Source organism: Dreissena polymorpha, chromosome 9 (genome assembly GCF_020536995.1).
Source record: "Dreissena polymorpha isolate Duluth1 chromosome 9, UMN_Dpol_1.0, whole genome shotgun sequence".
Lineage (NCBI taxonomy): Eukaryota > Metazoa > Mollusca > Bivalvia > Myida > Dreissenidae > Dreissena > Dreissena polymorpha.
This window is the reverse complement of record NC_068363.1, coordinates 87870524-87886870: the sequence shown is the minus strand read 5'-3', so window position 1 is coordinate 87886870 and position 16347 is coordinate 87870524. Positions and strand designations below refer to the sequence as shown.

At 40.1% G+C, this 16347-nt stretch overlaps 1 protein-coding gene and 1 pseudogene across 1 annotated transcript in view; both read right to left on the bottom strand.

The window, feature by feature from the left end:
* LOC127846242 (C-Maf-inducing protein-like) overlaps positions 1-16347 on the bottom strand; it is a 286356-nt pseudogene that overhangs the window by 166909 nt on the left and 103100 nt on the right.
* Positions 1-16347, bottom strand: part of LOC127844308 (b(0,+)-type amino acid transporter 1-like) — a 30650-nt gene that overhangs the window by 14070 nt on the left and 233 nt on the right. The window contains exons 2-11 of the mRNA XM_052374415.1: positions 13188-13322; positions 10879-10980; positions 9009-9136; positions 8260-8371; positions 6929-7054; positions 5891-5990; positions 5068-5112; positions 3488-3611; positions 2967-3070; positions 146-242 (exon numbers count right to left, since the gene is read on the bottom strand). Coding sequence (XP_052230375.1) covers positions 146-242; positions 2967-3070; positions 3488-3611; positions 5068-5112; positions 5891-5990; positions 6929-7054; positions 8260-8371; positions 9009-9136; positions 10879-10980; positions 13188-13322 — 1073 coding nt within the window. The remainder of the gene's footprint in view (positions 1-145; positions 243-2966; positions 3071-3487; positions 3612-5067; positions 5113-5890; positions 5991-6928; positions 7055-8259; positions 8372-9008; positions 9137-10878; positions 10981-13187; positions 13323-16347) is intronic.

Sequence of the window (16347 nt, the reverse complement as noted above, 5' to 3'; positions counted from 1 at the left end):
ACGAAGAAAGTGTCGTCCCTGATAAGCCTGTGCGGACTGCACAGGCTAATCTGGGATGACACTTTACGCAAATGCATTATGCCCAGTTTTCTCAGAACAAGCCACAATTATACACGTTATAACATAAACTTGATCGAACGCTTACAGTGAGGACTATTGACGGAAGTGGCGTACAGCGCTTCACGTGAACGTATGACAGCACTTCCGGTAGATTACCATCACGTGCAGCGGCATATACGAGTCTGCAAAGAAAACAATCCGAAGTCATCGCAAATTATATACCTCTACTAAACATAAGAGATTATTGATCCATTTATGCCTAGCTTCTAGAAAAAAGGCCTTGGCAAACAGCGTATACTCAGATGAGATGCCGCATGATGCGGCGTCTCATCAGGGTCTAAGCTGTTTGCTCAAAAGGAATTTCTGTAAGAAATATTATAAATATAGAAAAAAATATACTAGACATCCCTAATTTTGGAAATAAATTGATCCAATTTAGAAGGATGGGAGAGTCCACTAGGCATAAATGGGTTAAACCAAGAGGGTCTAACAGTCAAAGGTCGCTTCCCTGTCCGCTATCAAGTCTCGCAATGTCTCGTGGTCTCATGGTAGAATTGGACAATCTGTGCGAATGCGCACGCTGGTGTGGGGCTACATTTTTGCATGGCGCAGGTCATATGATCTTAGAGAATTATTATGAATATTTGGCGTTTTCTCCGATTTGTTTACCTACCTGACGTACACGAAAGCGTGAGTCTGTGTGATATAAAACAAATTTGAAATGCTTGTAATTTTTACCCATGCTACAAAACCTAACATTATTTAAGGATTAACTGAAGATTCATGAACGTGTTTCGTTTTGATACATTTGTATTTCAAATGTATTCTTGCACGATTACCTGATTGAATGATACGTAAATGAATGGATCAATCAATCATTTTATTTCTATATAATCAATCAATCAATCAATCAATTAATCAATCAATAAATTGTTCTTTAGATACTAGGCTGACCACGTCCACACAAAATAACTCCGCTTTTATGGTATCTTTAGTTTCAAGGAAGTCCCTCCTAACTGAAAATCAAGTTAAGGCGGAAAATGTCGACCCTGATTAGCCTGTGCGAACTGCACAGGCTAATCTGGGATGACACTTTACGCACATGCATTAAGCCCAGTTTTCTCAGAACGCGGCTCATATGTGTACATATTTGTTATCCGAACTAGTGAAACTGTTATTGGGACGCCAAGGCTGACCTAAATTGAATCACTTTTGAACTCAATCGTTAAATAATTGGACAATTTTTAGAGTAAGTTTAATACATATTACGCATTGCATGTTGTTTATATAGTTTTCTCAAGGCACACTTTTAACAACGTACAAAAGGGATGTTAAACAACAGCAACAACAACCATTCACACATTCTGCTTCAGTTAGCTAACTTGCCAAAGCATTAAGTGCATTAATATCTTAAGAAGTTACTCGTAAAAGGAAGACACAAATCGACTGGGCTTGTTTAAATAATAAAGAGTTTTTGTGACTTTATTTTGATCATTTTGTGTCTTGTTCTGAGAAAACTTGGCTTAATTCATTTGCGTAAAGTGTCGTCCCAGATTAGCCTGTGCAGTCCGCACAGGCTAATGAGGGACGACACTTTCCGTTTTAATGGTATTTTTAGTTTCAAGGAAGTCCCTCCTTACCAAAAATCAAGTTTAGGCGGAAAGTGTCGTCCCTGATTAGCATGTGCTGACTGCACAGGCTAATCTGGGACGACACTTTACGCACATGAATTAAGCCCAGTTTTTTTCAGAACAAGACACATTTTGTAAAAGATACCTGGTACTGACATGTGATTACATCAACATGGGAAGCAAAGTAAATGAAAAGGCTGAAGGCAACGTTTGTAATCAGATACTGACATGCAAGAACAGCCGATTATGTGATCCATTCATGGTAGGGGATTTCAAAAATAAGAATAATTGAACTGAAATGAATTTCAGTGAAAATAACATAATATACATTTTAACGCCCATTACAATAAATGTCAAGTCAAATGCATTGTATTCACGGGAATTTTAAAGATGTTGAAATCTAGAAAATCTACAAATGAACCCTGGGTTGAAAATAAAGAAGCGTCAAAATGGTGTATCATTTTGTGCCTGAATACGTTTTTTAATACATTTAATTATAAATTGAACTAAATGAGTTTAAGAACTACAAAATACAATCAGTATTAAAAAAGAATGAAAAGTATAAAAGAGCTATTTTAAATGCCGTGTACGATGTCGGAGGGACAACAATGAAATACTTGGATTTTTATTTAAAGGGGTATTTTTACATATTTTGACATTGTTAAAATTTGTCATTAAATGCTTTATATTGACAAATGTAAACATTGGATCTAAAAAGCTCCAGTAAAATGCTAGAATAAAATTAAAGAAAGAAAAAAGTAACCCTCAACTGGGCTCGAACCACTGACCCTGGAGTATAGATCTATCGCTCAGACCACAAGCCATCCGTGCTTATAAAATAAGTGATGTGATTTATACTTTATATAAGCAAATCTCGTAGTATCCCAAAATATAACGGCAACAACGGAACTCTCCAAATTATGCAATCGTTTCGCGTTGCAACGCTTTATAATTTTCAGGTTTTAAAGGTTTCAGGTTTCCTCATAATTATCATAGCTACAACGAAAACTGGGCTGAATGCATGTGCGGAAAGTTTCGTCACAGTTTAGCCTGCATATTCCGCATAGGCTTATCAGGGACGACACCTTTCGCCCCTCTGGACTTTCGTTTAAAAGAAATTTTCATAAAACAAGAAAAATCCACAAAAGCGGAAAGCGTCGTCCTCGATTAGCCTGTACGCACTGCACAGGCTTATCTGGAACAAAACTTCACACCCGTGCATTAAGTCCTGTTTTGCCAGAACGAGGCTCATATTGCACGCCTAACTGATCTCACCTGCCCGAGGAATAACAGAGTCCGTTGGCCGCCCCGAACGTGGAGAATATCACCGCGATCGGCATGATGACGTAGGCCTTACCCAGCATCGCCTTGCCCCAGTCCTGGCAGAGACAGAACATATGACGATATTCTGTTTAACATTGTTGGAGCATCATCATCATCGTCGTCGGCAGCGGCGGCGGCGTCATCGTCGTAGTCCTCCTCCTCCTCCTCCTCCTCCTCATCATCATCATCAATCATCATCATCATCATCATCATCATCATCATCAACAACATCATCATCATCATCATCAGCAGCAGCAGCAGCAGCAACAGCATCATCATCATCACCATATTTGTGATCATCATCACCCTCATCAAACTCACCAACATCAACCTACCCAGCATTACAACAGCCACAATTCTGGAATATTCTTACTGATACCAAACAACCGATGTTTATCCTGACGCGATCACACTTCAGTGTTTAAACACGTTTTTCGTTCAAATGGCGACAACTCTCCTGTAGGAATACTTACGACGGCGACGGCGTCGGATGCCAGAAGGCCGGCGGGTGTGAGCACAACCAGGTACGATATGTTGGCCAGGACGTACACGATCGTAACCAATACGACGCCGAACACGTTGGCTCGTGGCAGGTTTCTATAACAACGAAATCAAAATAGGATGTGATTTTCACTGTTGGTCCGTGTTTAGCAATGCTTTCTCAGAATTCATAATTGAGAAATAACTGAATGCATAGTTTGCGTATTTTAACGTTGCTTATACAATCAATGAGTAAGAATTTAAATATGTTTCTTATTTAGAGTTATAACTAAGCACAGGAATTTTCGGCGAAGCGGGCTAACGCAGCTATTGACTTTTCTTGCCCCTTTATACCTACGGCAAATAAATTGTTGGAGAATTTCGTCATTAGTAGACTCGTATTTCGTTTCGCAACGATGAAAGCCAAATCTTAAGTTTCTCGTAAAGAGGTAATGAAAGTTTACAACAGTGTTAAATTCAACTCTCCAAATCAATATATTGCTTGCGTGTCCCTTTAATAATATTAGCCACAGCGTGTATGGTTAAAGGATTACAAACATTCCATTTGGCGCATAAGCGATTTACAAATGAACAGCAATAACAATTTTAATATATTTCTTGTTTATGGTGAACAGGGTTTCAGGTGCGTGTCTCGTAAGGTAAAACGTGTGGTTAATATCGCTGAAGCGGGTTCCTTCCTCGGTGACGTTTGATGGGGTTTCGTTTTCTTTGTAGTATAGAGTACATTCAACAAGCTACTTGGAAATGATCATCAGGGTCGGCGCTTTTTGCTAAAAGGAATTTCTGTAAGAAATATACTAAATATAGAAATAAATATACTAGACATCCCTAATTTTGGAAATAAATTGATCCAATTTAGAAGGATGGGAGAGTCCACTAGGCATAAATGGGTTAAATTGGAGCCATGTTTTGCAATGTTAGCAGATTATACTGTCTCACTCAGATAAACAGGATAATAAATTACTGCAGTTATGTTACAAAATGCACATTCTGTATTCTAATATTTCATTTTATAGTCGACAACTCGGTGTCGGTTTACATTCTAGGCAACTTTACATGAGGACGTAAAGTAAGCTATTCAAAAAGCAAGCCTAACTATTAAAACGATATTAATACATTTTTTGCCCCACGCATAATACTGTTTTCGCTATGCGTACTTAACCCATTTATGCCTAGTGGACTCTCCAATCCTTCTAAATTGGATCAAATTTATTTCTAAAATTATGGATGTCTAGTATATTTATTTCTATATTTAGAATATTTCATACAGAAATTCCTTTAAGGAAACAGCGCAGACCCAGATGAGACGCCGCATCCTGCCTATGCCTTTTTCTGGACGCTAGGAATAAATGTATTAATACATAAAGATATTATAAGTGAAAAAATCTCCATATCGCAGCTGAAAACGCGGTTTCAAATTTGAAATCTATATCGGTCATGAACGTATTCATACAGTATTGTGAACAAAAATAAATTTATGTAAGTTAAAAAGCTTAAAAAAGCATACAGCGTGCCATGAAAGTTTGCTTACACTGCTACTAAGTTAACCTACTTGTACGGGTTTTTGAGTTCTTCAGTCAGAAAGTTCAAGGTGTTCCTGAAAAAAAAGGAATTTACAATAAAAGCTATATATCCATACGGAAATTTTTCAAAGGCTTTAAATTTGAATCTGTGTAAGGAATTCACCGCTGCTAATACCAACATTAACAATTCACAAAGCCGACTCTGGACGAATCGGTCTAAATGCATGTGCGTAACTGTCCTCACAAGCTAATAAGGGACGCCATTTTCAACTTTGATTGATTTTTTTTCCTTTTATAGAGACAGTCCCTTCTAAGCAAAAATCCAGTGTAGGCGGAAAATGCAGTCCTGAATAGCCTGTGCGGACTTTTTAAATTTAATTTAAAAAAATCTGCCGTACCTGGGGATCGAGCCCGATACCTCCAAAGGAAAAGCTAATTAGCTGACATAACTCAGCGCATGATATATAATATAGATAATTGGTTCGCGACGCCGGCGTTTACTATGGTAGACTGTTATTTGTTTCACTAAAGTCAATGTACTAAACTGTTCTTCAAAACATTGAAAACATTTAAGCCGCACTGTGGGAAAACGAGCCTTAATACATGTGCGTAAATTGTCGTCCCAGATTAGCAAAGGCAAATTAGGAACGACACTTTCTGCTTTAATTCAAGCTTTCGCTTTCATGGGATTGTTCGATTAAAGGAAGTATCTTTTAAACGTAAATCCGGCCTATGCGGCACGTGTCGTCTCAGATCAGCCTGTGGTGCGGACTTCACAGGCTGATCTGGGAGGACACTTTACACAAATGAGTTCATTGCGATAAAACAACAACAATAAAAAAGTCAACAGACCATCCGTCATAGGCCCACATGGCGTCGTAGAAGGACAGAGCCACGGAGGAAACGGATCCGGTCGTGCCCTTGAAGCCGTCTTGCAGCTCAGTGTGGCCGCCTGCGTACATAAACAACGCGCACGTGGAGTGCGGAACAACTAATCGCGCGCGCGTTTGTAAGAACGTAACCGAAAATAAGCATGTCAATCGTATAAAAAAGTAAAACAACAATAAAACATCATCCACAGCGTATTAAACATCCTTGTTAAAAATACGTTTGCAAATACGCAAACGACATAATAAACATGGACGAGATTAACAAACATAACAAGATGCGTTTGTGAAACACAATGTCCCCCTATATGACGTTTGACCTTGAAGGATGACCTTGACCTTGACTTTTCACCATTCAAAATGTGCAGCTCCATGAGATACACATGCATTTCAAATATAAAATTGCTAGCTTCAATATTGCAGAAGTGACATTACATGAGCAATTTGACCCATATATTTGACCTTGAAGGATGACCTTGACCTTGACCTTTCACCACTCAAAATGTGCAGCTCCATGAGATACACACGCATGCCAAATATCAAGTTGCTATATTCAATATAGCAAAAGTTATAGCAAAATGTTAAAGTTGGCGCAAACAGACAAACCAACCAGCCAACAGACCAACCAACAGACAGGGCAAAAACAATATGCCCCCCACTACTATAGTGGGGGACATAAAAACCATTAAAGGTCGTTTTGGCGTTTTGGATATGGTGTCCGCTTGGCGACCGGGATGTCATGGTATCTTTTCGCAACTTTTAGAACGTTCTTTAGATCTCCCCAAAAGACACCAAGAACTAGTTCTACCCAGATAACATAATCGGGAGTGCTTCAATAAGGCGTGGGTTTTCGATGCAATCGAGCTTATATCACTAGTTGTTTTTTAACTTCAGCCTAAACCTGGGTAGCATGTTTACGATGAAGCAACAGCAACAACAACAACAACACTAACCATACACGCCATCCCTATTATCAGTACCGGCAGTTTCTCCACCTTCCTACCTTGTCCCATTTTAACGAATCCCCCTATGATGATGATGGCGAGGGGAACCAGCTTGCAGACGGTGAAGAATACCTGCACGTATGCCGCCCAGGACGTGTCGTAACAGTTGATGATGCAAATTGTCACTGTAGAATGACATGGTAGAGCAGTTGATCGTGGTTAGGATGACATAGTAGAGCAGTTGATCGTGGTTAGGATGACATGGTAGAGCAGTTGAAAGGATGACATGGTAGAGCAGTTGATCGTGGTTTATATTTGAGCCGTGCTCTGGGAGACCGGGGTTTGCTGCATTGTGCGTTAAGTGTCGTCCCAGATTAGCCTGTGAAGTCCGCACAAGATACCATACAAGAAGCGGAAAGTCCTCTTTAACTAGCCTGTGCAAACTGCACAGGCAAATATGTGTCGACACTTTCCGCATTTGCACGCCCTGTTTTCCTAGAGCGTGGCTCATTGTAGTCCAAATCGCGATGACCTTAACTGACTATCATTAAGGACAACCAATTTACTGTTCAAATGTTAAAATTTCTACAAAAATATAAGGTCCATTTCCGAAATAGTGTTAAGAACGCTACTTATTTTGCATACGAATATAATACCAGTTAATGATTATTGTGTGTTCTCGGACTGCCTCAAACATTCGCACAGATTGAAGACCCTGAAAACTTGCATGTGTTCGGGCGACATTTACCAGATTTGTACGTGTAACAGACCGATTTGCTTGAATCACGAAAAATAATCCGGTAACGTCTCGGAAATGGTCGCTCGCTCGAGTCTATCCCGTATAAAAGCTATAACTTTATTTGGTCCATCTAAAGGACCGTACAGTCAGCGAAGTGGTTGGCACACTTTCTTCGCACCTAGGCAACCTGGGTTCAAACCCCGCTCATGGCGCATATGAGTTTAGATGGTAGTAAACATAAAGGACAGGTGGGATTTCCTCCGGGAACTCCGCCACCCCCCCCCCCCCAAAAAAAAAAACAAAAACAAACAAACAACAACAACAACAAAACCCACAAAAAACACACACATACACTGCACAAGACCACACCAAAATGAAAAATATTTCAGTAAACAATATATAAAGCTGGAAATCGGAGCTATAATTCATGATTCGCCCTAATACTCGTCAGTCTAGTTAGTTAATAAGGTAGGAGTGCTAGGACACACTCCGGGTCCATACACAATTGATAAACTTAAAAAAACAACATACAACACACGCACACACGAACTCACACACGGACACACGAATGCAGGCAACGTCGCAGGCACACACCCGTGCGCACGCCATACACATACATTGATCTAACGTAGATTACCCGAAACGACTTACGAATGGCGACGCAAGCAATAGTTTTCTCCGGTGGAATGGGCGTACCACAGTATTCAAAGAACGTGACCATATAGGAGGCCAACGTCATGCAGATGATCGCCAGACCTGACGGCTGAATGCGGAGATACAATAATGATATTTTTTATAATTATGACTATTGACAGACAATACCAATACATAATATATATATATAATTATATAATGATAACTTTTATCATCATCGTCATCATCATCATCATCATCATTATCATCGTCATTATCGTCATCACAATCATCACAATCACCACTATCATCACAATATATATATATATATATATATATATATATCATTATATAATGATAACTTTATCATCATCATCATCATCATCATCATCATCATCATCATCATCATCATCACCATCATCATCTAAATCATCTAAATCATCACCACCACCACCACCATCATCATCATCATCATCATCATCATCATCATCATCATCATCATCATCATCATCATCATCATCATCACCACCATCATCATCATCATCATCATCATCATCATCATCATCATCATCATCATCATCATCATCATCATCGTCGTCGTAATCATCGTCATCACAATCACCACAACCATCACAATAATCATCATGATCATACATGGAATTATTCCTAATACCGGTAGGTCCCTAGGACGACAATTTATGCACACACATTAAACCACGTTTTTCCAGAGCGATGCTTAATAAGTTTTAGACCATTCCGAGACTCACTTGAAGGACGATGGTGCGAGTCCAGCTGTACATGTAGGCGACGAAGGGGAAAGTGGCGTCATAGAAGTAGGCATACTCGCCCCCGGACCTCGGGATCATCGTCCCCAGCTCCGCATACGAAAGCGCGCCTGCAGCGGGGGGATAACCGTGGATTACCGTAATTTGAGCGGGGGATGCAGCAATGATGATAAAAAGGAGCTTGAGCTATATGTGTGTCATCTTGCATGATAGTACGATAGGCGCCTTAAGGGATGTTGTTAGCGGTAGATTACCGATTGAGAGGGAGCTAAAGAATTGAATATGAGTGCCTAGCTCAGCGTAAGAGAGGCGCTTTTGAGAGTTATAAGCGCTACATGTATGTTATGAATGCGGGATGCAGTTAGTTCAATTTCGAGAGGAGAAAAAATAAATATCTGTTTCATCTTGTCTAGCTGCGCGTAAGAAAGGCGCATGCAGACAGTGATACGCGGTTAATGAATAGGGATGGGATGCAATAAGGTCGCTTGAGAGTTAGAGCTAGAGAATGGAAATATGTTTGTCATCTTGCAATTCTTGGGTACGCGGCGTCGTAGTAGTAGGCGTACTCGCCCCCGGGATCACCGTCCCCAGATCCGCATAAACTAGCCTGCAGATGGGGGTGGGGGCGGTCGGGTAGCCATGAATAACCGTAGTAAGAGCGGGGGTGGGAAGTGGTCGAAAGGGAAAGAGTGAAAGAGGAAAGAGTGGTCGAACAAGGAGGATAGATAATGTTTATTGAGTGTGTAATCTTGCCGGGCTCCGAGTACCAAAGGCATCTTAAGAGGGTGATAAGTTAAAAAAATGTTTTATTTCCGTTATGAATGCCGGAGGGTTACAGTGAAGGCGGTTGAGATGGGGAGCTTGGGAATAGAAAATATGTGCTATCTTGGCGGGCGCCCGTACGATAGCGCGCCTGCAGCGTGGGGATTGCCGTAAATAACCAACAATAGCGCAAGAGGGATACACTGAGGTTGAATGGAGTAGGGGATAGTGCATGGAAAATGTGCGTCATCTTGCCTAGTTCCGCGTAAAATAAAGGCCCATTTTCATACATCTCCGAAAACATAAGTTGAGTGGTTATCGATTAATGGGGTGAGGGTGGGGTGGGGATGGTAGGAGATGCAGTAAGGTCGATGGAGGGAGCAGTTACGGAATGGGCACATGTGTGTCATCTTGCCTTTCTAGGCCTACAAAAGGCGCCTGCAGGGGGAAACCGTAATGCGTGTGTGTGTGTTTTGGAGCGACTTCGACATTTAACAACTTATATTAACGCCCTTTGCCTGCGGGTAAAGATAGAGGTTAACCCATTTATGACTAGCGTCTAGAAAAAAGGCCTTGGCAAACAGCGTAGACCCAGATGAGATGCGGCGTCTCATCAGGGTCTGCGCTGTTTGCTTTAAAAACATCGGTAAGAAATATTCTAAATATAGAAATGAATATACTAGACATCCCTAATTTTGGAAATAAATTGATCCAATTTAGAATGAAGGGGAGAGTTCACTAGGCATAAATGGGTTAACGCCCTTTGCCTGCGGGTTAAGATAGAGGTAACTTATTTTAGAAATTTAGAATGGGTAGAAAGCAGTCTGGTATTTGGTTCGAGAGGATAGGTGCATTCAATGTCTTATGGTCATCGAACCGAACTGTGAAAGGAGATAAATCAAATCAAATAAGAACATGTAAGAAGTCATGTAGAACACAACAAAAATGTTTGACGACGTGTTCATCGTGCATCGTCTGTCTTAACCATGTTATGTAGTATAAATAAACTGCTTATTTAAATAAACTACATTGTATTTTTTAATATCTTTGGTATATTTCAGCGATCATGTCCGAGTATACAGGTCGTTACCTAGCAACGAGATCACGCCACTGGCCGCCCATACTACGAGACTGAGGCCGATGGAACCAGTTCCTTTCAACACCCCCTTAGGCGAAATGAATATTCCGGAGCCTGAAAGGGAAACTGGTTGTCAGGTCAGTCGGAAAACTTAAAAGTATTTTACTTGAACAACAACACAAAAACGACTGCGCTTTAAGCATTTGAATGTGCATTCAAATTGAAGGTTGCATTCATGTAAGCTGAGAGTTGCAGATGATGAACATTTGCAACTAAACTGTCGACCACACAGAACATTGCAAAGACGACATTATCAACCAAGGTATTTAAGTAATAATAAAACCATGTAATAATACAAATGCACACCTGATTGTCACTGGCAATAGCCACCATTTACACCGCAGACGTTAAAGGGATTCCCACTGACGCCGCCCACCAATCATACTGCCCAAAATAAAAGAGATCCCACCGACAGTACCCACCTTTTATAACGCCCAAAAGTTTATCGATTCCACAGAATATATCAATCTATAAAACTGACCTAAATAAAGGGGATTACACCTCCGATACTCACCTTTTATAAGTCCAATACTAACAAAGATCCTACTGATGATATGCACTTATTTTACCGCCCAAACTGTACTAGATTCCATTGACACAAACCGTACATTATACCGCGTAAAATGCACTTGATTTTTACGACGCAACTGACCTGTTGAACTGCCCGCAATGCAAGGATCATATTGAGGAAACCAAAGTTTTTATATCGCCAGCTATAAAAAAGATTCAATTAACGATGTTCAATAGTTATACTGTAAACATGAAAGAGATCAAACTGGCGTTACCACGAATTATGCTTATCACAGAGAACGAGGTTTCACTAACGATTTGCACATAAACTACGAACAATGTATTACCCATAATAAAGAAGGTCCCATTCACGATACCCACTAAGTACGCTACACAAAATAAGGGAGTTTTTATTTACAATTATCACCTATTATAGTGCCCAACATAAAGGAGATCCCACTGAGCATATCAATATATTATACCGCAGACAGTCACAATGAAGGGGGTCCCACTTACGATACTCACCTATTATACTGCTCACAAAAAAGAATGTCCCTATGACGATACCCACGTTTTATACTAACTACAATAAAGGGAATCCCATGGACGATACCCACCTATTATACCACCCATAGCTAAGAAGGTCCCATTTGCGATATCTTCCTATTATACTACCCACACTGAAGGAGACCCCATGTACGATATCCACCTATTATACCGCACACAATAAAGGATACCCCATTTACGATATCCACCTTTTATACCACCCACAATAAAGGATACCCCATTTACGATATCCATCTTTTATACCGCCCACAAAAAGGATACCCCATTTACGAAATCCACCTTTTATACTGCCCACAATAAAGGTTACCCCATTTACGATATCCACCTTTTATACCGCCCACAATAAAGGAGATCCCATTTACGATACCCACCTATTATACTGCCCACAATAAAGGATACCCCATTTACGAAATCCACCTTTTATACTGCCCACAATAAAGGAGATCCCATTTACGATACCCACCTATTATACTGCCCACAATAAAGGTTACCCCATTTACGATATCCACCTTTTATACCGCCCACAATAAAGGAGATCCCATTTACGATACCCACCTATTATACTGCCCACAATAAAGGATACCCCATTTACGATACCCACCTATTATACTGCCCACAATAAAGGAGATCCCATTTACGATATCCACCTTTTATACTGCCCACAATAAAGGAGATCCCATTTACGATACCCACCTATTATACTGCCCACAATAAAGGAGATCCCATTTACGATACCCACCTATTATACTGCCCACAATAAAGGAGATCCCATTTACGATACCCACCTATTATACTGCCCACAATAAAGGAGATCCCATTTACGATACCCACCTATTATCCTGCCCACAATAAGGAGACCCCCCCCTTACGATACCCACCTTTTATACAGCCAACAATAAAGGAGATTCTACTTACGATACCCACCTATTATACTGCACATAATAAATGAGATCACTTTTACGATACCCACCTATTATACTGCCCACAAAAAAGAGAGTCATGTGGACGTTACCCACAATAAAGGTGATCCCACTGACGATAATCACCTATTATACTGCCCGCAATAAAGGAGACCCCAGTGATGATTCCCACCTATTATACTTCTCACAATAAAAAATGTCCCGATGACAGTAGCCACCTATTATACTTCCCCCAGTAAACGCAATCCCTCTGACGATACCCACCTATTATACTGCCCACAATAAAGGAGGTTCCACTGACGATACCAACATTTCGCTTGAGCGTCGTCACTTCCGGTTCGCTGGGTTGGTCGATATTTCCCTCGCCGTTTGCGTTCGTATTGCGTTTTCTGACCTCAGCTGGAAAGAGGGATCGTCATCAAAAGCTGAGGAACCCTTTTATGTTTTATTATTATTACGGACACATCCACTAAACGGTTATATTTATACAGTTAGACATTTTGCATTCCATAAAGGGGCCTTTTCACAGATTTTGGCATGTATTGAAGTTTGTCGTTACATGCTTTATATTGATAAATTTAAACATTGGACCTAAAAATTTCCAGTAATAAAACAAGTATACAATAAAAACAAGAAAAACAAGCAAATTCGTAGAATTGATATCCCCCGCCAAATACTTCTGGACACAATTATTTCTGGACGGATGGACAACGCCAGAATCATCCTCTTATCCATGTATTTACTCATACCAAGTTTCAATGAAATCTGTCAAAGCACTTCCAAGAAATGGCTCCGGACACAAAAGTACCGGACGGACGGACGGACGGAAGGACGGACGGAAGGACGGGCGGACAGACACACAAAAAAGCATTTTTTCAAAATACAAAGGGCCATTACTCCGTTATTATCCGATGGTGTACAATACCATTTGGCGTGCATCCTCCTCTTATCCATATATACACTAATACAAGTTTCAATGAAATCCGCCAAAGCACTTCCAAGATATGGCTCCGGACAAAAAAAGCATTTTTCAAGATACAAAGGGCCATAACTCCGTTATTAACAGCTGGTGTACAATGCCAGTAGGCGCGCATCATCCTCTTATCCATATATATACTCATACCAAGTTTAAATGAAATCCTCCAAAGCACTTCCAAGAAATGGCTCCGGACACAAAAGCACCGGACGGACGGACGGAAGGACGGGCGGACGGACGGATTGACGGACGGACAACGCCAAAACAATATACCTCCGCCTATGGCGGAGGATAAAAAGTAACACTAACTAGGCTCGAACCACTGACACCTAAAGTCCTGGAGTAAAAAGTATTCCGCTTACACCACTCGGCCATCCGCGCTCATGTTATGGGGTGACGTTTTTTACACTTTATATAAGCAATCCTCGTAGTTTCACAAAATATAACGACAATAACAAAACTTTTCTAATTTATTCAATCGTTTCGCTGTTGCAACGCTTTATAATTTTCAGGTTTTCAAATCGTCAAAAGATGCATATAATGGATATTTTAGAGCATGGTTTATGTTCAGTATTACTATTTCCTCACAAATATCATAACTTAAACGAAAATTTGCGAATCTGAAACAATTTGTTTTTACTTTTGTCAATTAACCAAACACGTGAAAAGGCCCCTTTTAACGCTTACTTAAAAAAACTTTTACATAGAAGCAGTTATTAACTCAATAGTTTTGATTTTACTTTGATAAACATGATTGATTTCACTCTCATATTTTACTTAATTTCGATGGAATACACCTTTAAATCACAAGGTGATTAAACCCATGTTCAACCCGTATTTAAACCCATAAATACAGATATCTATCTTCTATGTATCTATGTATAATGCACTTTGTGGAACCATTGATCCAAATAAATAAAAATGTGAATACGCGACAGTCGCGATGCAATCTGACACCGTATACTCTCAATACTTGCTTTCATTATTCAGTAAATAGAATAACACACGTTTAATCCTATTTCTTATTGAATGCCTTGTAAGGTATTTTATGGGCTTTGAAAACGGCGCTCTATAAACAAACACTACATTGCACATCTACATTTGAGCCGCGTCATGCAATAATAGTTGATAAACGATATGCGGCCAGGGTAGCTCCAGACCAGCCGGGAGCCATCGTATCCTTTATAAAGTCAAGAAATGTTTCGCGGACAGCGTAGCTCCGGACAAGCCGGGAGCCATCGTATTCCATATAGGGTCAAGCAATTTTCGCAGACAGCGTAGCTCCAGACCAGCCGGGAGCCATCGTATCCGATATAAAGTCAAGCCATGTTTCGCAGACAGCGTAGCTCAAGACCAGCCGGGAGCCATCGTATCCCATATAAAGTCAAGCAATTTTTCGCAGACTGCGTAGCTCCAGACCAGCCGGGAGCCATCGTATCCCATATAAAGTCAAGCAATGTTTCGCAGACAGCGTAGCTCCAGACCAGCCGGGAGCCATCGTATCCCATATAAAGTCAAGCAATGTTTCGCAGACAGCGTAGCTCAAGGCCAGACGGGAGCCATCGTATCCCATATAAAGTCAAGCAATGTTTCGCAGACAGCGTAGCTCAAGACCAGACGGGAGCCATCGTATCCCATATAAAGTCAAGCAATGTTTCGCGGACAGCGTAGCTCCTGACAGACTGTGCGAACGAGCAGGCTTGCATGGAGCTATGCTTGCCGCACACAGCGTTAGACCCATTTTTGCATGAAGTCTGGCATTTTGCAAGCACATTTTAAAACACCATACTTTTGATCCATTCACAGTTGAGAGAACTTTAGCAAATTGTTATTGAACAGTTTAAGTTCGTAAAGAGGTTTTATTGAGTTTTGGTTACTAAAATTCAGTTCCTTTTGTAATAATAAACAATGTTTCCTGTGGTGTACTTTTTCCCAAATATAAGTTCATTGTTAATTAAAAAACAGTCAAGTGCACATGAATGTTTTGATGAATAATGTAATTACATTCACTTTGGTGTTAATTGTATAAATGCATAAATATTACGCACAGTATAGACGAAAAGTATTCATACTGTTTAAACGATTCTTTCAAAATAAATATCAGTGTATTTGTAAAGATATTACTCGAAGAATGTCACACTTATATGCTTAATTTCTCACTATTCTTTGCGGATGTAAACATGTGCGCACAAACAATCCCTTTAGAAACCGACATTGTTTAAGATTAAAAGGTACAAAGTCGGAGATGAGGGTCATTTATAACAAATAAATCTGTAATTTATTGCACATACTTTATGCTTTGGAAATCTCTACACCTGTGGCTAGTTTACTTTTAGTCAATTATGTCATGATTATTTTTTGAGAAAACAGACAACATAATTATGTTTTAATATAAGTAATAATAGTTTCACATTATGTACAGTCTAAAGATTTGATAATGTTCCTTTA